Source organism: Patagioenas fasciata, chromosome 11, assembly GCF_037038585.1.
Source record: "Patagioenas fasciata isolate bPatFas1 chromosome 11, bPatFas1.hap1, whole genome shotgun sequence".
NCBI lineage: Eukaryota > Metazoa > Chordata > Aves > Columbiformes > Columbidae > Patagioenas > Patagioenas fasciata.
Window position 1 is genome coordinate 18,823,566 of NC_092530.1, and position 26,654 is coordinate 18,850,219.

Consider the following 26,654-nt stretch of genomic DNA (forward strand, 5'->3'; position numbering starts at 1 on the left):
ATGCATGGGCCAGGTCCCCCTGTACATGGTGGTACCCCTACCTACAAGTGTGTCCACCCCTGTGCTCCATGTCCCCTGGGTTCCCAGGGTCTCCTGCTCCTGTGGCTGGTGGCCCTGAGCTGCAAGACCCCCACCGGGGGCTCTCCTCTCCCGGCAGACAATGCCAAGGCTTATTTCAAGCGGGCGAAGGCCCACGCTGCCGTCTGGAATGAGCGAGAGGCACGGGAGGACTTCCTGCGGGTGGCTCACCTCGACCCCTCCATGGCGGCTGCCGTGAAGAAGGAGCTGAAGCAGCTGGGGGAGAGGATGAGGAAGAAGCACGTGGAGGATCGCAAGCGCTACCAGGGGCTCTTCCAGCCACCCCGGGGGCCACGGGCCAGTGAGGGGCAGGAGAACAGGCAGGTGGGCGATGGGGCGAAGTTGCAGGGAGAGGCACCCCAGGGTGAGGCTGGGGTCCCAGAAAACCCAGGGCAGGGGGAGCAGGGTGCAGGGACTGAAGAAGCAGAACAACCAGGGGCTGACCGAACAGTCGGAGGTGAAGGGGCAGCACCAGGAGAAGGGACAGGCCAGGGGCAGCCTGCAGAGGTGGAGGTGGAAGCGAGGGATGGGATGGGACTGGGGGAAGAAGCACACCTGGGCACCTGTGGGGCAGAACCAGAGAGCTGGGAGTCAGAGGAGAAAGAGAAGGAGGGGGATGAAGAAGAGGAGGAGGGGGAGAAGAAAAAAAAGGAGGGGGATGAGGTGGAGAAGGAGGAAGAAGAAGTGAAGAAGGTAGAGGAGGCAAAAAAAAAGGAGAGGGAGGAGGAGAAGGAAGAGGAAGAGAGGGAGGAGGAGGAGGAAGAGGAAGAGAGGGAGGAGGAGGAAGAGGAAGAGAGGGAGGAGGAGGAAGAGAAAGAGAGGGAGGAGGAAGAAGAGGAAGAGGAAGACAGGGAGGAGGAGGAAGAGGAAGAGAGGGAGGAAGAAGGAGAAGAGGAAGATGATGAGAAGGTAGAGAAGGAAAAAAAGAAGGGGGAAGAGGTGGAGACAGAGAAAGATGAAGTGAAGAAGGTAGAGGTGGAAAAAAAAGAGGAGAGAGAGGAGGAGAAGTTGGAGGAGGAGAAAGTGGATGAGGACAAAGAGGAAGAGAGCCCAGCAGCAGAGATGGAAAATCTGGCTGTAGGGCAATGTGAGGAGCAGGAAACATGTGGGGCAGAGGGAGCTGGCACATGGAGCATGGCTGAGACAGAACCCCGCAGGGAGGGGCTGGGACCAGCCAAGGGGACCCAAGAGCTGGAGGGCAAGACACCCAGAGAGGTGCTGGAAGAACGGAGCTGTGGGGAGCAGCGAGCAGGCAACAGCTGGGGAAATGCTGGGAAAAGCAACATCTCCCCAGACAGCTTTACCCCCGGGGCAGTGCTCCAGGCTGGACACTTGGGGGTGAGCAGAAGTGACCCCTGCCCCATAGCATCCAGGGAAAGGGGTAACACACCCCCAGGGCAGTGCAGCAAAAGCAGAGAGCTGGAGGATGTGACCCTGGGGCATGGCCAGCCCTGAGCGGAGCCTTTTACCCATGGATAAGGGAAAGGCTGCTGGACCACTAACAGAGAGGCACAGCACTGGCAGCAGGGCTGCTGTAGCCTGAGAGGGAGCCCCAGGGCTGGAGACTGTCCCTGCAGTGACATGGGAACAAGGCTGTCACCCTGTCACCGCCAGGACCTCCAGCCCTGCTGTGCAGCAGTGCCTGCTGCCTCCCTGTCCAGACTCATTGGCTCCAGCGCCTTTCAGCTTAGCCCTGCTGAGCTTTGCTGGCTGAGAAATAAAAGCTTTTCCTTGGCACCACACACTGAATTTGTTCCTGGATGGGATTGGCTTTCCTTGATCACAGCCCCTTGCCTTGCTCTGTAGCCTGCAGGACAGGGATGGGGATGGGGCATTTTGCTTTACCCTTGAGAAGGGGAGTTTAAGAGGCTGCATTTCACTCCCATTTAAGCTCCTGAATCTCTCCTGTGTGAGAGAGTCCCTGCAATAGCATCATATCGGACCTTTCTTCCAGCACCACTGACCTTTCCAGGCAGGGATGAGAGCAGATCCAGCACTACAAGGATCAGTCCCGGGCAGGCTTCACCACCAGCTGAGGCTGGGCTGCACCCTGTGTGTGGGGGAGGACCTGAGAGCCCCCAGCCTTACCCTGGGCCAGTCCTCAGCTGAGTCCCTCGCTGCGCCACGGAGACATGGGCAACTTGGGCAGCTCTTGGGGCAGGGGCGCCTGGACACCTGTGGGCACTGGAGACATAACGGGGCTCTAGGGAGAATGCGCAGAGAGAAGACTGCCTGCCCAGCATCTCACTGCTGCCTACATCCTTCCTGGGGCTGAAGGATTTCCTACAGCAGAAGTTCCTGGGCAAGGAAAAGGGACTGTCCCCACACAGGCCCTGTCCCAGCCTTCAGGCTTCTGCGTAGCCCTGAGGAAGGGGGTAAAGAAAGATGGTGGTCAGAGAACACACTTGTGCCTGAGGAGTCCAGAGCTTTGCTCACACCTTCTGCTCCACCTTAAACAGTGTGGACAGCCAGTGTGACACAGGGCCACCTGCGTCCCAGCAGCCCTGCAGGAGCAGTGCCAGGTTGGCACGGCGCTGGGAGCTGCCCTGACTCAGCTGAGCTGCACAGATAGAAGAGGCCAGAGCACCAGGCCAGGTCTCAGTACAAATACAAATTTATTCTCTTTCCAGAGCAGAGATGTCGCGAAGCAGCGAGGTCAGCAGCATCACAGAACATGGTTACCAGAGCATTAGCCAGCCTGCTCCCCTCCCTGCCGCATCCCGGCTCCAAACGCAGCCCGAGCACCCAGCCTGGCTGCTGCTGATCCCCACACCTGGCACCAAGGCTCTGCCCTCGTCCTGCCTTTTCCTTTCTCCAGCTCCCCCCAGCTGGGTACTCCTGACCTCCTCCTCAGGCCAAAACCTTGCTCCTCCCCGTGTTCCCACCATCCTGCCTCTGGGATAATGGGAGGGTCCAGCAGGGTGTCACCAGCTGGTGTGTGTTCCTTCCCCATGGTCAAACAAGCAGCTCGACACACAGCGTGTGTACAGCCAGCCCAGCACCAGTGCCACCGCTGGTGTCCCGCGTCTCACCCGGCTATGAGAGGGGACAGCAACCCCTATGGCTGCTGGTGGACAGAGCAGCACAAGACCCTCAGCGCCCAGCCAGAAGGCTCTGCTGCCAAAACCCCAGTGTGGGTGCTGCTTTGCACCCCTGCTAGCACACCGAAGACAAACACACAGCCCTGTCTCACATGCTGCCTTTGTCCAGACCTCCCCAAAACGCTCACCACTGCATCCCATTCCAGCCAGTATCAACAGCCCCATCCCTGTCCTCACTGCAAGCCCTGTTTTGGGCAGGATGCTTCACACTGGCGTGCAGCCCTGCCTACACCTTGCCCTGTGGGCTCAGGCATCTCATCCCTCCACAGCCTGTGGCCCCAGAACAGCAGGGCCACCTCAGCCTCTGCTCTGGGGCACCCCACAGCACCTGACTCTGCCTTTTCCTCGACGTAACACAGCATGAGACAGCCAGCCCAAGCGAGCCTTTGGGATCAGAAGCTGCCACCATGCTACTCTGCCAGCTTGCAGAACAACCTCCTCCACAGCAGGCAGGACTTGCCTTCTTCCAGTGAGTGCCTCTGGCCCCTCAGCCCAGCTCAAACCGGGGACAGAAGCAGGGCAGGTACTCCTCGGGGGTAGCAAGGAGGTACACTGCCTGTCCTGCACCACTGCTCTCCTGCATCACAGCCCAGCAGCCTGGTGGCCCCAGGACTGGAGAAACCCCATCTGCAGCACTATGGGGATGGGTGGCTGCAGGAGCCCAGGCTCCCTAGGGATAGAGCTGAGTCCAGGCAGGACAGGCCCTCTCTGCCATGGCAAAGGCACAGCTCCCCAGGAAACCAGGCGGGACAGAGTACCTGCTGCTGGTCCAGCCCTTTGCTGAGCTCTCCTCGCAGCAGCCCTGCTCCACAGCAGCTCCAGCAACAGAGAAGGTGCTGGCCCCTGCAGGAGCAGATGTTGGGCAGAACTAAAAGTGAAGGGCAGCTGCACTTACAGTATTAGAATTTAATGGAGTGAGTCCATGAGAGTATTTAAGTACAGAATATATATATAATATATATAGAAATATATGCAAATTAAATGATAAGGCTCTGTTACAAAGATCCTCTCAAGATAAGGCTACTAGCTGGGCTGAAGCTCTAACATGGACTCATCCCTACTCCATAAACCTTGCAGACTCTACCCACCAGACAGTATGTGCCTGGCTGGCTGCAGAGCCCTGGGTGGCACAGAGAGTTCAATCCGTAAGGCTGGCAGCTGGATACTGTTAGAAGGAGTTCTTTTAAAAACTGCGTGGCTCCAGGAGTGTTTTGATGCCCATAAACCTGGAGGGCCACTGGGCAAAACTGAAGAGGAACGGGATGCTGAGTTCTGCACCCCCTGAAACCATGAGTGCCAGAGGGGACAAGCAGCTTTCAGAGCTTCATTTCTTCTGAACCTTTCCACCCAGATTTGGACACTGTGGCTGAGTGACTGAGCCAGCCTCCTGGGGAGCCCACAGTCCTGCTCCTGCATGACCTATGTTCCCCTGAGATCTTCTGGAGCTGGCAAGCATCCTGCACGACCAGCTCACAGGGAGTCTGTGAGATCTGCCGCAGCATGGGGAGCATGGCAGGGAGAGGAGAGGGAGGAAAGCAGCCAGGTAGCTGGTTAGGAAAAGCCTCTCGCTCACAGGAAGTGTTAGATAAGGGAAGTCATACCTGAAAGAGAAATGGAGAGGTCAGGATAACAGGACCTGGAGCCACCTGGTTAGAATGGGGCTGCTGTAGAGCCGGGAGAATCCTGCTCAGGGATGGCAGAAGGTGGGCGGGAGTCTGCATGAGCAGAAAGGGGAGCTCTGCCCCACTTGGTGTTAGTGCTGGCACCAAGCAACGTCTCTCCCCGGCATGTGTGTGGGCAGCCTGGGTGAGGGACCAAGTGCTACTCCTGGGCTGGAGCAGAGAGGGGCAGCAGAAAGACCAACACCAAAACCCACTGGGCAAGTGAAGCACCATCCACACAGGCATCCCCCAGCCCCATCCCCACTGGGAAGAGCTGTCCATGAACATATAGGGGAGGATGCACCATCGTTTCCATTTCACCAGGTAACTGGGGCCTTGATCTCTCCTGGAGAGGGGTCTGGACAGGGATGAAGTGAGGAGGTGGATCAAGATGATCATTGCAAACTCGATGCTGGCAGGTCTGTCCATCTTCTCAGTGGGGAGTCCTGTGGAGTGCAGCCCTGCAGCTCCTCTGGGGGGATCCAGTTGGTCCGTACTCTTGGCAGCTCTGATCAACTCTCCTTACAGTTGTGAAACCTCCTCCTCAGCCTCTCTGCACCCAGGACACACACCAGTCCCAGCAGCACCATGGCAGCAGAGCCCTTGGCTGCAGGTGCCATGGAGGATCAGCCATTGCAGGGAAGCTGGGGCTGGGGCAGGGCTCCATGGGGAAAACCTCATCTGAGGGAGCAGTACGAGGCCAGAGAGGGAGATTTCACTCGAGTACCTCGAGAGTTGGGAAAGGCGCTCCGCAGCTTCTCCATGATGTCTTCCAGGCACATGCTGACTTCCTGGCTTTTGGCTTCCACCTCATCTGCAGCAGGAAAGAGGACATGGGGTGAGCAGGCTCTCTGGGCATCCACCTCACCAGCCAGCATCTCTGCAGGATCGCAGGGTGTGGGCAGCTTCCCACAGCATCGGACCAGGAATGGGGCCAAGAGCTCCATCCAACTCGAATCCTCACCTGCAGCTTCGGTGTCAGGGGTGTTGTGCTCTTTTTCCTTTGCCTGGCTGCCTTCAGACTGATGAGGGGATGAAGCCAAGGAAGAGGCTGCTGAACTATTGCCATCTGACTCTGCTGGAGGCTGGAGAGAGAAAAAGGGGATTGTCACAATCCTCTGTCCTTGTCCACCCCTGCTTCTGACTATCCCTTTGTGTCACTGCCCCAGCTCTATTACTGCAAAGTCCACCCCAAGGATGGGCTTTCCGCAGATCCTTGCTCTGAGAGTACCTGCAGCAGCAGCTCCCTCAGTCGGTGCAGCTGGGACTCCAGCTGCTTGTTGTGGTCCTCCAGGATCTGCATGCGGGTCTCCAGGCGGCTCTTGTGCTGCCGGAGGATTCGTGCTTCTGCCAGGAGCTCATCGTTACGTGGGTCTTGCACTGATTTGGGGGAGCCCGTAGCCAAGGTTGGAGACTCCACTGCTTCATCATGCTGCCATTTCAAGCGTCTCAGCTCTCCCTGAAGGATCCTGCAAGATATCCTAGGTCAGCATCACCACACTCCTTTCTAGGGACTGCTCAAACACCCAGCAGCTGCACACTGGGAATGGCCCAGGACTCAGAAACAAAACACCGCGGGGGGAGGTGCTCCCATGAAAGCTTTAAGGCTCAGCCTAGACACCCTCCAAACCAGCCCATTCAGCTCCTCCGATCCCCATCTTCAGCCCCAGCAGCCATTCCCTGGCTCCACTCTGAGCTCTGCCAGGCTTCTCCCTTTCTCCTTCGCCTATAGGCCCCACTTTCAGAGTTGTCCATGCCTCTACCTGTTTTCATCCTCTAAGTGTGCCAGGATTCTCTCCAGCTCTCCCTTGTCATCCATGTTGAGGCTTCCTGGAACCTGTTGGCTGCCTGCAGGCTCTCGGTCGGTGATGGGGCTGGAATGGCGCAGCAGGTACTGGTCCTCATCCCTGTTGCAGCAGGTAGAGAAACACCTTAATGAGGAACATCAGTCTCATGGGACTCACGTGCCCCTGGGGAAGGACAGCCTGGAGGGAGGTGTTTTTGCATGGGAGCTCATTCTGTCTGCTCCAGGTCTAAAGCTCAGAAGCGGCTCAGCACCCATGGGTAGCTGGAGGTTGCCAAGAGCCCCAGACTCAAAGCAGTGGGGAAGGAAAACATTTCTGTGCCCTGTCTGGGTGGGGACAGAGTCACAGGAGCCCTGACTCAGTGGGAGGTGAGGAGGAGTGAAAGGGGGCAGAACTCACAGACTATCATCAGGGGACAGGCTGTCACTGAAGAAGGAACAGTTCTGGCTTTCCATCTCTGCAAGCCTGGAGGAAAAAGAAACAGTTTGAGAAATGGTCAGAGACACCATGGATGTCTGCTAAATGCACCCTGCTTACAGCAGCCCCTGCAAGAACCCTCTCTGGCAGGGCCTCCCAGCTGGCCTGTACCAGTCTGCCCCTCTTCACAGGCTCTAGAGAGTTTTGTCTTTTTTGAAAACAAGAAACTGCTGCTCTGGGGTGACAATCCCTGGAATAAAGGGCTGCTGCCACGCAGCTGCTCAGTCTCCTCTCACCTAAGTGAAGTTAAGGGGTAAAAGCTCCAGCCTAGAGCCTGAGCTACAGGCTCCCTGTGCTCCTCAGGTCCGTGCTCTGACTGGACCCGTGGTGAGGGCAGAACCATCGCGAAGCACAAGGCAGCAGCAATGGGAAGCGAGCAAGCAGCACTGGTGAGTGCACAGGCATTGAGGGATCTGTCTGGTGAGAATCCAACCAGCAGCTCATACTGGGAAGAGCAGGAAGGTACATGGAGGCTGCACTTCATCACTCAGACATCTGCTGTCAGATGCATGGTGCTTGCTGCCAATTTGTGTGACATCAGCTGTGTCCCAGGCAGGACAAGGTGGTGCAGGCAGGTCTGACTGGCCCTGCAGCTGCCTCTTCCCCAGGGCATGGCAGCCTGAGCCATCGCAGCCAGCCCCTGCCTGCCAGGCAGCACTCTGGGAAGTGTGGATGGGGCTGTGGGAACACCACGCGTCTGCCCCCAACCCCCCACACCCATGGGGGTCACACTCCGTGCCCTGGCTTGACAGCAGTGCCCCGTGGCGGTACCTGCTGGCAAAGTGCTCGATCCTGGAGTGCGTGTCGGCGTGTGGTAACATCGGGGAGGAGGCTGGTCTGGAAGAGACACACACTGGTCAACAAGGCTTGGCAGTCCTTGCTCAAAGCTAGGGCTTGAAGAGGCTGCCCTGGCCTCACCTGGGCTGAGAAGAGCCAGGGACCGGCTGGAGAGAGAGACTGAAATCTCTACTCCTCCAAAAATGAGGTGCTGTATCACCATCAGAGCAAGTGCCCCCTCTAACCCTCCCACAGGAGCCCTGTCTCACAGCTGAGATGCTGCTTCCGTTCGTGGAGCCCAAGTATCAGGCAGGCTTGAAAGGCACAGTGTGGGGTCCAGCCAACTCACGTCTCAGAGAAGTCAGCCTCGAGTACGGACTGGACAGGCAGGTAACCTCTCTGTGGATGCTTGCTGAAGTACTGCTTGGACCGGAACTTGTTCTTCAGCGTTGTGGCAAAGTCTCTCATGTTCTCACTGGATGTGGTCTGCAGAGACACAAACAATTACAAAGGTGCTGCTTAATGAAAAGCAGAGTACTACAGGTCAGCATCCTCAGGAAAGAAGTCCCTTCAGGGTGGGCACAAGTTACGTGGTGGAAGGGGCAGACACAGCTCAGGAAGCCAGGAGGGTACACGGCAGCCCTGTCAGCCTGTCATGGGGCTTGGCACAAGCCAAGCTGGGAATCGGTGGATGCTATACATCCTGCTCACCATGAGCCCCAGAATAGCAGGGACATGGACAGCAGAGGGCATGCAGAGGGGATCAAAACCATGCAAGGGATCCACTTCTGGGGCTGCACCAGCATAAACGCCACATAGCTGCTGCCGTCGATGGGGTCCTGCTCTGAGCTAAGACCCTCCCACCACCCCAGCTCCGTACCGGGGTGTAGTACTCCATGATGGGGTAGTGCAGCTTGTTGCCCTTGCTGGCTCGTCCGGTGAGGAAGCAAGTCTGGCAGATGTCCACATTGAACTGCTTCAGGCTCCGATACCTGGAGAGATCAAGAAGCCATAGGGAGGCAGTGAGGGTCGGCAAAAACACATCATTTTGGAGCCAAAGGAGAGCTCAGCAGGAAACAGAGGCCGTCTGGTCTGTGTCCCTCTCGCACCCCGCTGAACCCACAGTGCTGATGGCTGAAGTCCCCAGAAAAGCATCCTGCTCCTTCCCCACTGCTGGCAACTGGTCTGACCTGCCTGAAACACCACTGCAGAGCTCTAGCTTCCCTCAATAGCACAGAGCAAATTCAGTTCCCTCCTGCAGGACACCGTTCACTTCCCTTGGGGACCAAGGTCCTATATCACAACCCCTACCTGAAGCCTTTGATGGGGCACTGCCGGCACACGGAGCACTTGGTCTGGTGCTTCACCTGCTCTGCCATGGTGACTCGGTGCAGCACGGCCAGCCACACCATGGACTGCGGCTCCAGGTTGGCCCACTCCAGGAACTGGGACACCTCGATGGCGGGCTTCCCATTGCTCTGGGGAGGGCAGAGAGAGGGGTTGCTCAGAGCTGGGACACAGCTGTGATGGGGTGCAAGCTCCTTGCCACCTGCGGGAGCCTCTCCCTGGTGTGGCTGCTGCAGAGGGGACAGCACAGGCCATGGCATTCTACTTACAAAACGGAAGCAGCTGCGGATGCTGGGCTCCACGTTGCTGCCCCCGAACGCTGCCACCTCTCCTAGCTGGCGTGGGACCTGGATGGCCTCATGGAGCAGGACGCCAAGGTGCCGCTGGTCACACAGTCCCCCGGCATTCGCCACTTGGCTAAAAAGATCTGCCAGCAGGACAGACACACGTTAGAGACACGGTTGATGCCCCGATACACTGGGCGGGATGCAGGAGTTGGGGAGCAGTGTGTGGATCACACCAGAGGTCCCGCTGCCTGTCTCTGGCAGGGAGCTCAAATAAGCGGGAAAAACTGAGCTATGGTTAAATAACCTTTACTGGTATCCTTCCAGCTCCCAATAACCAGGAATTTTAAGTCTTCTTGACACAGAGGTTATTTGCATCACTTCTTTAACAGCCACAGCTGGCTTGTCCTCTATGAATCTGCCCAATCCCTTTATTTAACCCCTTGGTGCCTCCTATGCTAACTTCTCTGCAGTATCCCATGGCAGAGAGTACCATGGTTAAAACACAGTGAGGGAAGGGACTTCCTCTAATCTGCCTGGAAACTACTTCCCAGCCATGCACCTCCAGGATTCTTCCTTCTGAGAAGCACTGGACAAGTTGCCCGTTCACCTTTGCTGCACTGTTCCTTCTAGTGCCATGCAAGAAAGATCACTGCAGCACCAGTCAGTCTGCAAAAACGCATCCTAATTTAGGCAGCATAGGCTTGGGGAGGGAAGGAGAGGTGGCAATGCAAGCAAATTAGTCACTGTAGAAAAGCTGTTTCTTTGCTCTTTCTGGGCAAAGAAGGGCTACGCCAGGAAACAAAAGCACTCCTGCTTTCCCTAGGTTACTCCACACCAGGCCCTGGGGGAGGGAGACAGGGGGACTCACACTGAAACTTCTCCTTGACCTCTGTCCCGCACAGACATGCAATGCCCGTCTTGAAGGAGAGAGCCCTCATCTTCCCACTGCGACCACTGCAAGGTGAGATATTGCACAGGTTTGCAAATGTTTTGGAGTTGTTTTTAATGCAGGGGGGTCAGCAAGGCAAATCTGTGCCAGGCAGCCCCCTCACTCATAGCCAGGGCCTTCTTGCAGCACTGCCAGCTGGAAAAGCAGCACGAAGGTTTCCTTCCAAGCATGGCAGCCCCACAGCTCGGGGAGACACTGGGGGACTGGTACCTGTCAAAGACATTCAGCAGCCAGTTGAGGCTCATGTCCACACAGAGCGGCACGTTCACCAGGATGCCCCGCTCCTCCTCCAGCCTCTCGTAGAGGGCGGTCAGACAGTGGATGACCTCCACCACGTCCATCGCCCGGTCGCTGGGCTGCAGGTCATGCTCGTTGAAGATTTCCAAGGCTGTGGCGAGGGTGACCATGTCCACTGCACAGAAAGCACAGGTAGAGGGATCAGAGGCAGAGAGGAAAACGGGAGAAGTAAGAACCAAGAGCAGGGAAGACACAGCCCTGACCTGAAGCACGCATCATGTTGAACTCCTATCGCATCATATTCACCTTGCTACTAATCCCTGTTCTAACTGGAGTTTTACCAAGAGTGCCAAAGTCAGGTTTATTGGCTCCCTTCCTCCTCTTTAAAGCAGTGGAGCCCTCTGTGTCCCCACCAACAAGGCTGGTTTCTGCTCCATGTCACATCCATGGCTTCTCCAGGCTCCCTTGGAGCTGCTGGGTGAGCCCCTGCCTGATCCAACAGCTTTGTAACTCTGAGCTGGACCATGTTGTTCTCAAATCCCTTTGACTAACCCCTGCCCTTGAGGCATTTCCATCCTAAGCCTGCAAAGAAAGGCGCTGACGCAGAGACCTCGCAAGTGGATTTGCTCAGCTTTCCAGCCACAGGCTCATCTTCCTAGCGCCTCTCGCCTCAGCTACCTGTCCCCTGGTGGACTCCTGCCTTTGATGTGCTGATAACTGCTAGTATTAGTTTAATGCCTTTATCAAGGGAGACACAGCAGGAGGGAAATACTTTTCGCACTCACATCTCAGGGCTTTTTGCACCCGTCGTAGCTTCATAGCTGTCCGATACGCTGAGAATTTGATGTTGTTCAAATCCGCTGCAAGAACATATGAAAAGAAAAATAAAACCACAGTTCGACATCCTTATCTCCAGGGCAGGAAGCAGCAGTTGCAGCTCCCAGACATATGCCCCACCAGCACAAGTGGAGTACATGTGGAAGGAGGAGGAGCAGAGCCCTGTGGGCAGCTGCACCCCTCTGCTTTGGGGGGGCCCTGTGTCATGGGGGGAGTGGGTGGACTGAGGGGATCTCACATTGGACCCCACGCTGCAAAAAGGGGAATGCAGCTCCAATGGTTTTGTGGCAGTCTCCTTACCCAGCGTCTGGTACAACTCCGTCATCTTTGGGTGGTCCCAGCACGTTGTCTGGGCCTGGTGGCTGGAAGGAAAACAGAAGTAAAACGAGAGTCAAGTTGGGAATGAAGCAGCTGCCATGAGAGATTAAAAAAAGGACCTTGCCAGCCTTGGGATTGAGTCCTCCAGTGCCTGCAGACACTGCAGCTGCTACATTCCAGTAAGCACATTCCCAGGCCACAGCAGCATGATAGAAGATGCTACCAGCCACCCCTCCTTCCAGCCAGTGTTCCCACTCATCAGCAGAAAGGGAAAGCCTGGCTCTGCCAGGCTGGGAGTGACATGCTTTGCTGGAGGTCGGTGCTCAGACCAGTCCACTCGCTGCTCCCCACTCCTAATTGGTCCCCAGCTCCTCTTCCCACTGCGGTAGAGAAGATGCTGGGCTATGGTGGGGAGCACACTCACTTGATGTAGTATGGCACTTTGTTGGGGGAAATGGCTCGCTCCCAGGGGACCTGGACAGAGGCTGTGAAGAGAGACAGACAGATGTCAGATCAATGCCAAATGCTCCTTTAGGCTGATGCTCTCCCTGGTGAAAGCCCAGTGGGACTGTGCCAGCAGGTGGGTGCCCCTGAGGAGGCTGTGCCTTCCCAGATCACAAGCTGGGGGTACTGGACCAGGCAAATGGATGCTGCCTATAAGAGAGGCACAAGACTGCGGTTCTTGTCAGAGGGGTCTTGCCCTTCTTGAGGCAGGGGCTCTGAATCTGGCTGAGCTCACAACTCAGGAAGAGACAACTCCTGATGCTTTTGGTGATGCCCAAGGCAACGCTGTGGTCACCAGTGAGCAGGGTTCACAGCAGCTGGGATTCAGGCACACACACAGCACTGCCTGTTATGTCCAGGTTTGGCAGCCGCAGTAGCTGCTGTTCCCATTACTCATGCTCTGTGTGTCAGCTGCAGTATGTTGGGAAGATGAGGATGCATCCCATACCAGTTGCCTGCCACCTTGTGTTTATTTTCTAGAGGAGGAAAGTCCTTTTATGACCCTCAGTTATTTTCCCTTATCAATTCCAGCAACTGGAAAAGTTGCTCTTCCTTTCAAATGGGGGGATGTGGTCTGGAGAGAAACAGCCCAACAAACCCCACTGACATCAGGAGACCCTGCAGGGCTCAGCACTTCAAAGAACAGACCCCAGACTTTGGAGCACAACCTGCTGCCTATCCTCTGCAGGTCTGAGAGTCAGCAGCAGCTCAGCTTGGTAGGAACAGCATCCCTCTGCCTTGCCTGATAAATGAAAATCCTCTTAATATGCACGCTTTTGGCCTCCAAATGACTAACACAGGATATGGGGGACTGTGTTTTTCTGCCATCTGCTGTCTTGCCCACCCAGTCTCTGAGGCTGGCACAGTCCCAGTATCACCTGGGAGCTGCTTCTGCAAGTGTCACAGCTCTGCGCTCTGAACGGGAACCGCACTCCATGTCCCACCCTGGGTCCCACAAGGTGAGGTAGCACGACCCTAACTTTGGGACATGCCTCCTGCTCTGGTTCCTGTGCCCCAGACACTGGCCTGGACCCTTTTTTAGCTGTGTGTGTGGCGTTGGGCGCTCTGTGCTCAGCAACAGGACTCTGCACCCCATTTTCTGGTGCCACAGCCCGTGCTAAGCCACCCTGCAGAGGCGGCCCCATGGCAGGAGGCCAGGAGGACCCACTCACGTACAGGAGAGGAAGTGCTGGGAGCCTGGTCCGAAGTCCCGGTGGGCATCTTGGAGCTGCTTCAGGCGTTCATTTATGGAAGCCTGGAGAACAGGACAGGAGAATTCAGTGGCAGCCCATCAGGTATTTCAGATTGAAGCACCATTCAGAAAGGCTTGTGGATGGACTCAGGCGTGCCCCAGCATACAGCTCCTCTTCCTTCCTTGTCTGCCTCCGTATTTGCATTCCCCAGTCCGCTTAGCCCTCTACGGCTCCTATCACAGGCCAAGGCTGCACAGGCCACAGCTCCAGATCACCTGTATCCATATTTTCACAGACATTTACAAAGCTACAGCTGGTACTGACACCCCCATCAGATCCTGATTCTCCTCCTACAGCATCCTTTGTTCCTCCCCTTGCCTTTTCCTGCTCAAGACCTCTACAGATTTACCAGCCACTTTCCTCACACTGAACTGATGCTCTCCTTCTCCAGAAACACCAGTTATACCATCCCTGCTATGCCAAGCCTTAATTTATCATCCTTGAAGCTCAGCAGTGACAGCCCTTTCCCAGTGTCCTCTCGTCTGCGGTTTATTTGCGGTGCTTGGTCCTGACTCCTTCCCACCTGCAGCTGCTTCCAGCGCATGTTGATCTGCTCCAGGGTACGGGAGTTCTCCATGGACAGGTGGACATCTGAGATGGCAAGCTGGTGTGCAAGATCATTGACTGCTTTCACGCCATCCTTCATGGGGGAGAGCTCCTCCTTGAACAGCTGGAATCCGGTGCCCGGGGGAACAGGCACAGGGCAGGAAAGGAAGGAAAAGAAGCAGGGGAGTGATCAGGACTTGGATCTAATTCCTTTGCTACAAGCTAGGGTGGGCTACTGGCTGGTAAGATACTGCTAACTAACCCTCTCACAGGGTACCTTAGTGGGAAAATGGAATCAAATGGAATCAAATTAACAAATAAAGAAGGAAGCAAACAAAACCACCAAAACCCCACACACAGAAACCCAAAACAAAGCAGCCAAGCTGGAGATTACTAAAATCTCCTGAGAAGCAGGATGTGGACAATGGCTCATCTATGCTGAGCCACTGTACCTGTGTAAGGTCTGTACCATGACAAAGTGCTCAGCACAGCTGATTGCTCAGGACACTGTGGGCCAAATCCACCCTCACAGTGCTAGGGAGGTGTCGCAGGGAGGACCTGGCCCCTGAGACCCTAAGTGATGAGGTTGCATTGGACTGAGCAGTCAGAAGGAGCAGCACTACCCTCCTGGGAAGCAGCATCTCATCACCACTGGGGCCAAGGCTGGTCCCTTCTCAGAGCCAGAAGTACCTTGGTCGACTGGATGTGCTCTGGCAAGGAGTCAATGAAGAGGTCCCCAATGGGTTCCCAGGTTTCATGCACACTTTCAGCCTGGTCCAGTGTGGTGCTGAGCTCCTCCATGGCCCCTTTAATCTCTATCAGCTGCTCCAGTGTCCGCTCGATGTGACGATGCTGGTCCACGCACCGGGCTGTGAGCTTCTCCCACAGCTCACTGGCCACGTTTGCCTGCTTCCAGACAAAGCGGCTGATGTTTTGGATGCGGTGCCGAGGAGAGACATCTGTGAAGACAAAGCAGAAGGGGAACAGAGAGCAAAAATGAGACCCTAGCCCAGAGGAGAGTGGGCAACAGCTGGAGGAAAGACAGGGGAAAGAGAGATTTAAAAATCCGGGGAAAACCAAGCGATAACAGTGTGGATCTCTGCACCAGCTCCTCTAGGTATCCAGCCTGCTCTGCACCAGTCTGAGCTTTGGCCAAAGGACTGGAAACAGCCTGGTGCATGATGGCACTAGGCAGAATGCTGATGTGCTGCTTTGTGCCACACAAACCACATCCAACTCCACCCTCTCCAGCCCAGCCCAGGAGGAACTGTGCTACGGGAGAACAGGGAAGGGGAAGCTCCACAGACCTTTGCTTTCTGAAGTTGGTTCTTCTAATTCCTCAAATGGATGCTGGGAAAGGAAAGCCTGTGCTGACTCCAGGACAGAGTAAATGTATGGTCCCCGAGACTTCACTTCTTCCATGAAAGCCTGGAGAGCAGAGCACAGAGATCAGACAGCATGCTGTGCTGCGGAATCATGCCCCTGCTGCCCCCTCACCAAGTGCTGCAGTGATTTATTCACTCCAGGGCCCAAACCTCACTGAAGACACAGAGGGAAGTTAACAGAGTAATCTTTTTGCAGTTTGGGGAAGGAATGACCACCTGCAAGAAGGTGGCTCCTGCAGAGGTCTGGACTGCAGCTTTGCAGGGTGTGTTAAACCAGGGCTGTGCAAGAAGAATTGCTCTCTTGATGATGATTTCAGAGGCACTGCTTAGATGCCCCTCACTCATGCAGCAGGAGCATGGTCATGCAAACAGTCCTTCCAGCAGCTGTTCAGCAACAGGTCCAGCTGCTGGGGGAGCAAGGAGGGGAGCAGCAGGATGCCTCAGAGCAGCACATCTGCCAAGGCAGGCTTCAGAGGCAGGCTGGTTTAGGATGTCCTCTCCTCCAAATGCAGCAGCCCACTGGTGCTGTCTGCTGGATTGGCTGTGTGTGTGGAGAAGTCACCAGCTCCAGTGAGGATGAGGAACAGCAACAGTAAGCAATGGTTTAATTTTGTTTTCAAGGTAAAAACAGCTGAAGCCCCACAGCCACTGGCAGCGAGAAGGAAATGCTTTGATCAGGGAAGCAGCAACACTGATCTGTCTGAGTTTACCCCAGTTTCAGGTATGTGTTGCTGCAGGAATCGTTCATGTCCCGACCACTAGGCCACCTTTAGACCAACCAACCTCCTCAGGCCCCAGGATCCCAAAAACAGAGGTCAGCGAGAGGCAATTCCCTTTGTGGCAGAGGTAGGACATAAGGAAGAAACTAGAAGTGACAGGGCGCCATCACCAGCTAAGGCACCTGCAGATGACTTGAGGCTATAATACAGAGGTATTGCCTAAAACCAGATGGGTTCTCCCTGTCACATACCTTGGGTATTTGCTATGGGACTGGTGCTGTGCCTGTCCATGGGAAGCAGAGATGGAGATGGGCAAGGGCTGGTGCACTCACAGGCTGGGGACACGTGCAGTGACACAAGGTGGGGGTCCCAGGCAGGGCTGCCCACCTGCAGCTCATCTGAGCAGCGACTGGTGGCATGGGAGGCACAAGAGAACATACCGCATGCGTCTCCTTTTCCTGCTGCACCAGGAGGACATCACCCCGCAGGGGCAGTTGTGCTGAGAGCTCCTCATCCTTCTGCCCAAGCCAGTCTATGATCTCCTGGAGGGGCACCTGCAGCTTCCCACTGTGATCAGAAAAGGCCTCCAGCCGAGCCCTGGCAGGGGAGTGAGGACAGCAGGACAGTGGTCAGATGGACAGGAGAAAAGCAGGTTACCTGGGGAGGGGAGGGACAGCACCACGGCTGGGGTGGTGACCCCGCCACCCCCAGAAGGCCCCAATGACCAGCAGCATGCCTCAGCACAGCACAGGTAGGGTAAAGCACAGAGGTGTCAGGAAGAGGAAACTCAGAGGCTCTTCATCATCCTGGAGCCTGGAGCAGAGGACAGTCACTCTGCATTTGCCTGGGGGTCAGGGCTGTACTCTGGCTGGCACAGGGGGCTCAGCTCAGCGTTTACATGACTGGGCAGCTTCCAGGAGCCTTGCATTAGGGCAGCAGACAATTAACACGCCCCAGTTAAGCTCTCTGTCTTGCTGGCGGTGGAGCTGCAACCTCTGACAGTCTAGCAGGCATGTTCCCCCTGCGCGGTGGAGAGAGCTCCCAGCAAAGGGACAAGCACAGAAGACGTGGTGGCAAGGCCATGGGGCAGAAAGAGACAATCTACAGAGACAGCAGTGGTGGAGGATGGAGACAGCTGCAGATTCAAGCAGGAGGAAAGGAGGGAAGGGAGAGGAGGATGGGATGGGTAGAAATGGAGGGGATTCTTTTCATCAGAGAAAGACTCTGAGGTCTGTGGACAAGAGGGGAAACGGAGCCAAGGTCAAAGTGAATTAATGTGGCTCATTAAACAAATAAGTTCAAATAAGTTCAAAACTTCCGGACAAGCACAGGCAAGGCTAGAAAGCCAGGCCAGCCCTGGGGCTTGCTCCAGGCAGGTACTCTTACCGAAGGCTGTGAGATTTCTTTTTGATCTCGTTCCAGCAAAGATTCATCTCCAGGGGCACCTGGGGCCCAGTGGCACCACTCGGGGCCCGGAGTGTCACACACGAAGGTCCTGCACCATCCTGTGAAGCTTCAACCTGAGCAGAAACAGAACCGTGCTGCATGCAGAGATCAATGCCCAGTGCTTACAACACTTGCCTGGGGACACCTACCCTGCTCTGTCCTGACCCTGCCTGGCTTTTCAACCCCCAAGAAGGCTTCCCAGAGCAGTCTGTCAGCAGCTTCAGGGAAGCTCGTGGCTGTGGAGGAAGGATGCAGTGCCAGCTCCAGCAGCACCAACAGCAAAGGTTGGAGGAAGGGCTTACTGCACATCTCCTGTTCTGCAGGACCTCTGTGCTCCTCAGTTATCCAGCAATGAACTTCTCTCACTGCTACATATTAAATCAGAGCTGATCCTTGTGTGTCACAGTCCCTGCAGGGCTAACGGCAGTTTCTTTCGACACCATACAGGATTGCTGTGCTTCAAGAAGAGGCAAGCACTGTGGGTCCTGTTGCTCCTTGGGACCAAGGGGACCTGCCAGCCTCCTTTACACCATATCCCCAGTACTGGGAGCTGCCACCTGCTTCTCTACAGAAGCACAAGAATATTTATTCCCTGCCTGCACAGCAAGTCTGAGATGCTGCTTCTCATCTGCACCTCTCCAGAATGAGCAGTGGTGGGAGGGCTGCTCTGAGAGACTGAGGAGCAGATCACAGCAGATCCAAACCCAGTCACTTGAAGGAAGCACACTTGGTACCGTGCCACTCAGCCTGGAAAACTGAGTGCTCATCCCTGGACAACAAATCCTTGGCAGACGGGGGAAAGAATCCTCTCCGAAGCCTTATCACTGCATCATGTCCCTGCTCATGATGGCAGCAAAGACATCGTTGCACTTGCTGGCGAAAGCAACACACACCAGCAGGACTGGAAGCAGCTCACACAGGACTTGGTGAGTGAGAGGGGATTTTCTCTCCGAAAAACATAGTTTGTCGTGCAAAACACACAGGCACATTGCATTTCCACAAGTGAGACATCAATGCACTTTGCTGGGGAAATGGCAGCATTTCAATCTAGTGCTGCTTTGATATTAGAGCTCATTTGTGATAATTATCCCCAGGTGATTGATCAACCATAATTAACTGCATTAGCACTTTCTAAACAGCACATACAACAGGCACCCCTTTGCCAGAGAAGGGCAACTGCCTCTGCAGGAAAGCAGCAGCTCTTCCAAGAGGAATGTGCAGATACTTGTCCTGTCCAAGGGCTCCTGGAGGTGTCCAGGGGACAGACCCAGGGAAGCCAAGGAGAGGAACAGGCAGGAGCAAACCACCAGACAATTAATATGGCCACACAGCTAAAACAATGCCCCCTCCATGCCAGCTCTCAGAGAGAAATCAATGCTAAGCTTGCTTCATCTAAAATACCTAACACTGGTCTGTTCTCTGCCTCCCCATCCTGCCTCTCCAGAAGCATCAAGAAAACACAGAAAACCATCACCCACAGAGTTCACAGGAATCTCGGGGCCATGAACATTAAACCACTCAAGCTAAAACTGCAGCTTCCATGTAGAAAAATCAATACTCTGCATGTGCACGTTGTCATGAAGTGAGTTACCCCACAGTGCTGTCAGGAAACACTCCAGCCCTCCCCTCTACCTCAGGGGATACCAAAGGAGGAGATCAGCTCTACCGGGGTGCAAGTGCAACTGCAGCACAGCTCAGCAGACAACACACTCCTCCCAGCTTTGCTTAAGAAGTTCAAAGCTCACCAAGCCTGCAACTCACAGACCTTGCCCAGTAAATAAGCCAGTGCCAGTGGCCGAGCAGGGGCCAGGTGTTGAACATCTGCTCCCCTGGGACAAAACCCCTGCAAACAAGCAGAGGGAAAGAGAAGTGCTTTCCCTCTGAGCACCCCCTTAAGCATCCCTTCCCCAGAGATGCACATTCCCCCTCCACCCTTTCTTTTCAGGCGCAGAACACTCATGCAGGCTCTGGCCAGTCCATCTACCTGTGCTTAGCCACAGATCCACCGCAGGGCCGCTCAGCTTTGCCGGAGGAGCAGGCATCGCCTCCCACCCCTCCGGGTGCCGCCAGGCAGCACCCGGCAGGGAAGCAGGCGAGTGCCGTGTGCTGAGCAGAGCCGGGCAGCCCTGAGAACTGACCCCCCAGGAATCTGGAGGGGGGCGGCAGTGCCTCAAAGCCAGCCTCAATCCCAGCTTTGTCCAGTGGCATTCCAGCAGCCTCCAACCTGCTGTAACCCTGGTGGTGCCATCGAGGCTGCCCACAAAGCACGAAGTGGGCAGAGATCTGCACGCTGCTGGGCACGGTGGCATGGGAAAGCCCCTTGTGGGATGTTGGCCATGTGAAGAGGGATTGCTCCTGGCCCTGGGGAAGTTCCATCTCTGCAAGAGGTCATCTTGGGCTGGGGTGACCAGGAGATACCTTGCCCTCAGATGTTGAAGCACGAGCAGGGCAGACAGGGTGTTTGCCAGGGAAGAGACTCACCCAGGGAATGGTCCCAGCAAGCTTTGGCTACCCAGAGGCAAACAGCCAGATCCTTGAGACCTGACCTCTAAGAAGCCAAAGATGTGCTCTTTGCTCCCCGTGTGCCCCAGCACAGATGTTCTCACTCTCCTGGACTGGTTGCAAATTGTTTTTGCCAGAAGGCTCTGGGCTGGCTCCTTCTGTCCCCCACAGTCCTGCCGCCCAGCATTGTTTCCATGCTCTCGTCCACCTACAGCGAGGGAATGAAAAGCTCCCTGTATCTCTCCCTCTCTTCCCCTCCTTCCCTGCCTGCACATCTGACCACTGCTGTCTCTCCCTCTGGGGCCAGCACAACCAGCCTCCTCTCCTCACCACTTCCCAGCACCGACAGATGCAGGACCAGCTCCCAGACTGGAGGAGGGGGCTTCAGCAAGGCCAGGGCATGACTAAAGATGGGCTGTCTGCAGCCTGCAGGGAGCTTTCAGGAGAAGCAAGGACAAGAGAGGAAGTCTCTTTCTTAGGTGGCAACACCTATACCTGTGCAAAGAATGGCACAGCAGACCCTTTGGACTAGGTGGACTGTCATTAACCATAGAGCAGCTTGCCGCCAGCTGGTGCATGACACCCAACACACTGATGTCCACACAGTAGAAAGCCAGGCTTAGGCAGGGACTGGGGGAAACCTGCGGTAGATACGACCTGAGCTGAGGAGGCTTGCAACCTCCCAAGTACCATCCTGCAGCTCAGCGGTGGTGGGTCCCACAGGGCGTCCTGCTCCAGCTCCCCTTCCCTCTCCCAGCAAACCTCACAGGGCTCTGGCCCCCTCGTAGACTGTTGGACTGCTCAGGGCATTTGCCTGCTCATCTCTTTCTATCTCTCTCCCTCCTCGCTTCATCTGCTGAGCTGTTCATTAACCACCCATGCACGGCTCAGTAGCAGCTCCCTAACAGCCACTCCAGGGCCAACAAGCCTTGAATCAGCTGCCAAGAGCCTGTCCCAGCCACAAGCCTCACAGACGTGCATGCTGGAGCTGCTCCAGAGACAGCTCTGTCTTCCTCCTGCAGACCAGGGCTCTCTGGGGCCGGATGGGTACAGGCTGATGGCGAACCACAGCAGAGAGGAGCTCCCAGTTCAGCCTTTGGTCTTCGTGTTTGAAAAATGATGGAAAAGGAAAAGGCAGAGCCTGGGACCTCATTTACCCTGGGAACAACACCGCCGGCATCCAACGAAAACTTTGGCGCTGTCCATCAGTCTCCTGTGATGTGAGAGGTACCCTGGGGCCAGCAGTTATAGGCAGCAAAGGGGAAGCCATCCTCTAGCAGAGCCGAGGCAGCATTTCCCCAGCTTTGTTGTCCTGGGTGACCTGGGACGAGGTGCTAAACCAGCTTGTGACACCTCGGTGCACAGCACAGGCAGCTTTGCTGTCGCCAGCGCACCTTTCTGTTCTCTTCCACTCTGCCCTGCCATTTACCCAGGGATCCCAGAGACCTTCACCTCTCTGTCCAGCTTTGGTGAGGAGCCTTGCCTGCTGGTTCAGAGATATTGGGGGAAGGAGGAGGGAGACCAGCAGTGTGAGCACCCATTCTCTGTTCCTCAAGATAACTAGACTAGAAAGCGAACAGGCTCCTCCTCTGCCTTACAGCATTCGCAAAGGGATTATTTCCAAGCTCTTCTCTGCAGTTGGAAAGGTTAAAAACCTACGTTTTCTGCAAAAGCTGTTGTTCTTCCAAGTACCCAGGAAAAAAGTAAATCAAATCAAATACACAAGTGCTGTTAACAGTGGCCTCTTCCTCTTTATTTTGAAGAAAGCCTGAACTCCAGCTCTGCAGGTTGTCTCTCTTGCTCTACTTTGGGAAACAATTTGCAGCCAAAACGCTCGAGGAGAGCTAAAGCTCTCATTAAGTGCAGGCTGATGCAGGGCTGGAGCTAACAGCTTTCCCTGCCACCAGGAACAGAAGTCCCAGGTTGCTCCACAGACATTTGCAACTGCTGCAAAAGCTGCCCTGAGAAAGGCTCCCAGACCCAGCTCTTACCTGAGACAGCGGGTGGGCAGTGCTCCTGTGCTGCACCTGGTCTGTGACGTGCCACTCAGGACATCGTGGGAGGACATAGGGCCATTCCTGCATCACCAGAGGCTGCATCAGAACCAGCGTTCATGGGGACGGAGACAACTCTGGGCACAAGCACCTGAAAAGTAGCGCAACAGTCCCTGAGTTAGCTTACACATCCTCATGGAGCTGACAGCCTTCCCAACTGCTCAGTGTGCTGCCTTCACAAAGGCTGAAGGTTAAAAGGATGCATTTTTTAAAAAATATATTTGTACTATGTTGTGATCTTTTTCATCTAAACGCCCAACTCTTTTTTGTATCTAGTTATACAATTTGCTGTAGTGATATCCTGTGTTAATGAGTCCCAAAGATTATGATGCATTTTTAAAAAGGGTTTGGTTTCTTGAACTACAGAAGACGCCCACGGTTTAAAGGAAGCGGGGACAGAGAATCTCACTGTCATGACCACGTATGTAAAGACTTAATAGACATATCCCTGTAACAGACAGTATTTTCAAACATTGTTTTTCCTTTTGTGTTCAGAAGGAAAATTGCTGGCAGAACCTCAGCTCCCCATACATGCTTCTCACACTATCAGATACCTTTTCATGAGTTCTTACTGATTATGAGTTATGAAATTCCCCTTTTTATTCTGTTTTTAAAACTGTATGACCCATAAAGCCAGTTAGCAGTGGCCCCTTGTCTGTTCTACAGATCTGAAACAAAACCTCTGGTCACGATGCTACTTTGTTGTTGTTTAGACTCTGAATAAGCTAAAATAGTGATTTACCCCACTGCCAGCATCATCTTGGCTTTACAGAAAGCCATGAGAAAAGAAAGCCCAGAGAAAATGGTGCAAGGTAATGTTTACCTGAATCTGGTAAAATTCTAGAACTGAAGCACAATCCCACAACTCTACGTTTGACCAGTGTCAGCACCGTGAAAGAAGCTGAGCACCAACACTTTCCCAGCAGGATGGAGACCTAATGTACAAACCCTACACAGGGCTTTGCCCAGGCCAGACTCAGCACATCTGCGGTCAGCTGAGGAAATCACAAGTGATGCTTGTGCTGTCGGTGACGGGTCAAGGGACAGTGCTGCGGGACAGTGCTGTCTCCTCTCTAACCCACTGCCTAACATGGTGATTGCTTTCCTACTTTTAGAAGTACATCATCACCTGGGTCCAGCAGCCAGCCCTCATGCTCAAGTGGAGATGGAGCTGCTTACAGACAGAGCAATGCTGCTGGAAGAAGGTCGTTGGTGCCTTCCCAGCTTGGACCAGCTGAGAAACTGCCTGCTTGGCCCTGGCAGGGCAAGAGAAGGCAGCACGTCCTGCACAGCCAGCAGCCACTCTGGACAGCCTGGCAAGGAGAAAGCCGCCAGGCCCTGGTATACACTGCCCATGCCTCACACTCTCACATCCCTCACTCCCCTGCCTGAGCTTTCATTGACTCTCCCCCCTCTTCTACACACATTAAGAGAACAGCTTATCCTGTTACAATTTTTTTAATCCCTTAGCAATTTCTACAGCCATAATTCTCTCCCTCTCCAGCAGAACAGCCTGTGCTGAGCTCTCCAACATGCCGATAATCCAAGGTCTTGTCCTCTACTCCTCCTGCCTATTTGCACAAATGAGCATCACAGACTGTGCATTGCAGCACCCTTGCCCTGCTCCTTTCCCTTTGCAGGTAGGGTTATCAAGACACATTAATAATTGTGAATTCCAGCGTCTTCAAAACCCTGCAAGGCCATGTGTGGGGAACCCAAGATAATGTGGAAATAACTCAGCTGCACGGCAGCCAGCACAAAGGAGGACATTCAGTTGGAAAGAGAGACAACCAGACAGTGAGGCACAACTGCAAGTAAACCAACAGCTACGTATGATCTCTTGCCAAATTCCCTGCTCTTACAGGAACCAGGCGAGGAGAAGTGCTCTTGATCTGCTCTGCTCCTCTGTGATGGCACACAAAATAACTCCTACTCCTGCACTTTTGGTTTACCGCTTCAGTATGGCTTTGTGTCTGATGTTTTTCCCTCTTCCCACATGAGCTGTACCCGTGACAAGCTCAGCACTGGAGAGCCTGGCTCTGCGCTGCTCTGCGGGCAGCTGGAGTGGCCTTTGCTCAAGCAGTTCTGCTTCAGCTCGACCACACAACTTGCTGCTCTGCCCCGTGCTCTCTGCACCGCTCCTGCTCACAGACCCGCTGCAGCAGCAGCACGGGCTGGAGAGGCGGTGCTGGGGTGCACCGGCCGTCTCCCTTCTCCTGCAGTGTCTCTTCTCCACCCCAGCCAGCAGGAAGAGGAGAGCTTGCCACCAGAGCACGTGCTGCAATTTTCTGCCATTTTGCTGCATTTGTTTAAAACCCTCCTGATATGATCCCAGATCCAAACTCTCTGGAACATTAAGGGAATTCACACTGCAGCTGACCTGTGTCACTAAAGGTAACCCCTGTGATCAGGGACGTGCCAGGGATGCTGGAGTCAAGCGTCAGATGTTGAATTTCCGGCTCTCTACCACATATAACAGTAGCAAATACAGAATATAGGTCAAGAGGTCTCTCGATCACAAGGCTTATGCTTTGAATTGCTAATTTCATCCAAAACATTCTTTCTGGCTGAAACTTTCTGCTTCAAGTCTTGGCCTGTAAGGAAAAAATATGGCAAAATTTGAGGCAAGGCAGCTCAGCCTTTATCCCATGGGGGGAATGGAAATACAAACATTCCCTGCTGCTGGAAACATTAATTACTTTGTTGTTGTTTGTTTAACTTACTGTACAAAAGAAGTAATAACATTTTAGCTCAGCATGCTCAGTGTCCTTTAAGGGGAAAGGTGGGAGGCTTGTGGATATTTCAAAGTTCAGCTCCCATGTAGATTCTAACAAAGGCAACATTCCCCAGCTGGCAGACAGCAGGACTACTTCAACACTGCAATAGCTTATCCTGTTCCAGCAAAAAAATTTTCTGCATGTATAAGTAAATACTTTAAGCCTGAGATTGAGGGCCAGCAGACCTACTTCCCAAGACCCCACTAGGTCAATGTTTGGTGAGACAGAAGGAAGAGAAGTCTCTGTCCCATGGGGACACAACTCGTTCTTAAAGCAGTGGCCTTTAGTCTCCATCTCTTTACAAACCAGGATTAGATACCCAAACACACTCCTCAAAAAGATCACCCCGACAGTGTCCTGGTTCTCACTTGCTCCTGTGTACAAGGAAAAGGGAAAATGACTATCGGTAATCTTCCACATGAGCGGGCATTTACAACGCCATCATCCAAGGGCTAAAAACCCCAGATGTCAAAGCTTCACACTGCGCTTCCACCTAAGTATCAAGTCCCCTTCTTTAATTAGAATGAATGGTGCTTCAATTAAGCAGCTGTCCTTAAGAGGTAACATAAAATCTTTGCTGCATATGGCAGCGAGCAAGTGGCACAGAAGGTGCCTTATTCACTGATAGTGGGTGAAGTGGAGCACACTCATATCTAATGAGCTGGATTCTTAAATGACCACTTAGACTTGGAGCTCATAACAAAAATATTATTTTAATTCAATGGATAAATAAGTGCCACACGTCCTAAATAAAGAAGTAACATCTCTTCTGCTGGCTCACTCACTCTCCCTTTTCCAAAGCAAAATTTTATGCACACACACACGCACAAAAACTTAAGCTGAAAAAATTCACCAGTTAGTCCCGCAGGAAAGCAGGATGATGCTGTCCAGCTGACCAGGTGAGAGTGGGTGCATGCCCACAGCATGGCCATGCAGAACTGACTGCTCCTCTCTATACTTAAAAGAATTTATTTAGGAAGATCAAAATCTAGATTTCTTTCAGATGTTATTTCAGACTCCAAGCTGGGTTTTAAGCTGCTCTCTCCAAAACTCACTTTGCCTTGGAATTCTTTCCATCTCTTCTCCTGCTTCGATTAGACAAGTGCCACAAATAATTCCCTGAGCACCCAGAGGACCCAGCTGTGAACACACAGCCCTGCTGTGCTGGACACAGACATTGCTGTCTGGCAGACCTGACCGACAAAAGCCTTGCGGGAAGCAGCAGCCTCCCAGAAGGGACAGCGGGGGACAATAACTTGCCTAATGACAGAAGGAAGGTTGCACCATTAAAAGTGAACCAAATTCTTCAGAGACTCGGTTGTGTCCTGTAGCCCTGAAACCAACCCACTAGAAACCCCGAGTCTTGTCTTTGTCTTTCTCTTCTAAGAACCTGGGCTTTCCATCCCCTGCTGTCAGAGGCAGGACACGAGTCTTGCTGCATTGTGAAAAACACATCACCCATTTGCCACACTATATAACTGATCTGTAACAGTGGGAAGAGCTCACCCACCACACAGTCATTGCCAAGGTAATGCTCTGCTAACTTTTGGCTTCCTTGATGCTTTGTTTCTCATTCTCAGTGTCCAACCAATAC

General features: G+C 54.1%; 2 protein-coding genes across 3 annotated transcripts in view; one reads left to right on the plus strand and one right to left on the minus strand.

Annotated features, from left to right (window-relative positions):
* Positions 1-4,051, plus strand: LOC139828880 (uncharacterized). Its single transcript, XM_071813671.1, has 3 exons — positions 1-668; positions 2,709-2,910; positions 3,902-4,051. The coding sequence occupies exons 1-3, from the start codon at positions 1-3 to the stop codon at positions 4,049-4,051; spliced, it is 1,020 nt and encodes a 339-aa protein (XP_071669772.1).
* DRP2 (dystrophin related protein 2) overlaps positions 2,675-26,654 on the minus strand; it is a 26,508-nt gene continuing 2,528 nt past the window's right edge. The window contains exons 2-24 of one of the 2 annotated variants that reach the window (XM_065846687.2): positions 22,221-22,374; positions 17,668-17,801; positions 16,722-16,878; positions 15,485-15,605; positions 14,868-15,136; positions 14,155-14,301; positions 13,555-13,633; positions 12,299-12,359; positions 11,857-11,918; positions 11,505-11,579; positions 10,693-10,894; positions 10,402-10,487; positions 9,516-9,673; positions 9,211-9,377; positions 8,780-8,891; positions 8,249-8,385; positions 7,894-7,959; positions 7,045-7,110; positions 6,604-6,747; positions 6,072-6,309; positions 5,805-5,925; positions 5,568-5,654; positions 2,675-4,780 (exon numbers count right to left, since the gene is read on the minus strand). In XM_065846687.2, coding sequence (XP_065702759.1) covers positions 4,761-4,780; positions 5,568-5,654; positions 5,805-5,925; positions 6,072-6,309; positions 6,604-6,747; positions 7,045-7,110; positions 7,894-7,959; positions 8,249-8,385; positions 8,780-8,891; positions 9,211-9,377; positions 9,516-9,673; positions 10,402-10,487; positions 10,693-10,894; positions 11,505-11,579; positions 11,857-11,918; positions 12,299-12,359; positions 13,555-13,633; positions 14,155-14,301; positions 14,868-15,136; positions 15,485-15,605; positions 16,722-16,878; positions 17,668-17,801; positions 22,221-22,328 — 2,817 coding nt within the window. In that variant the 5' untranslated portion in view covers positions 22,329-22,374 and the 3' untranslated portion in view covers positions 2,675-4,760. Of the gene's footprint in view, positions 5,655-5,804; positions 5,926-6,071; positions 6,310-6,603; positions 6,748-7,044; positions 7,111-7,893; positions 7,960-8,248; positions 8,386-8,779; positions 8,892-9,210; positions 9,378-9,515; positions 9,674-10,401; positions 10,488-10,692; positions 10,895-11,504; positions 11,580-11,856; positions 11,919-12,298; positions 12,360-13,554; positions 13,634-14,154; positions 14,302-14,867; positions 15,137-15,484; positions 15,606-16,721; positions 16,879-17,667; positions 17,802-22,220; positions 22,375-26,654 lie in introns of both variants that reach the window. The other variant, XM_065846686.2, reaches the window with a different exon arrangement.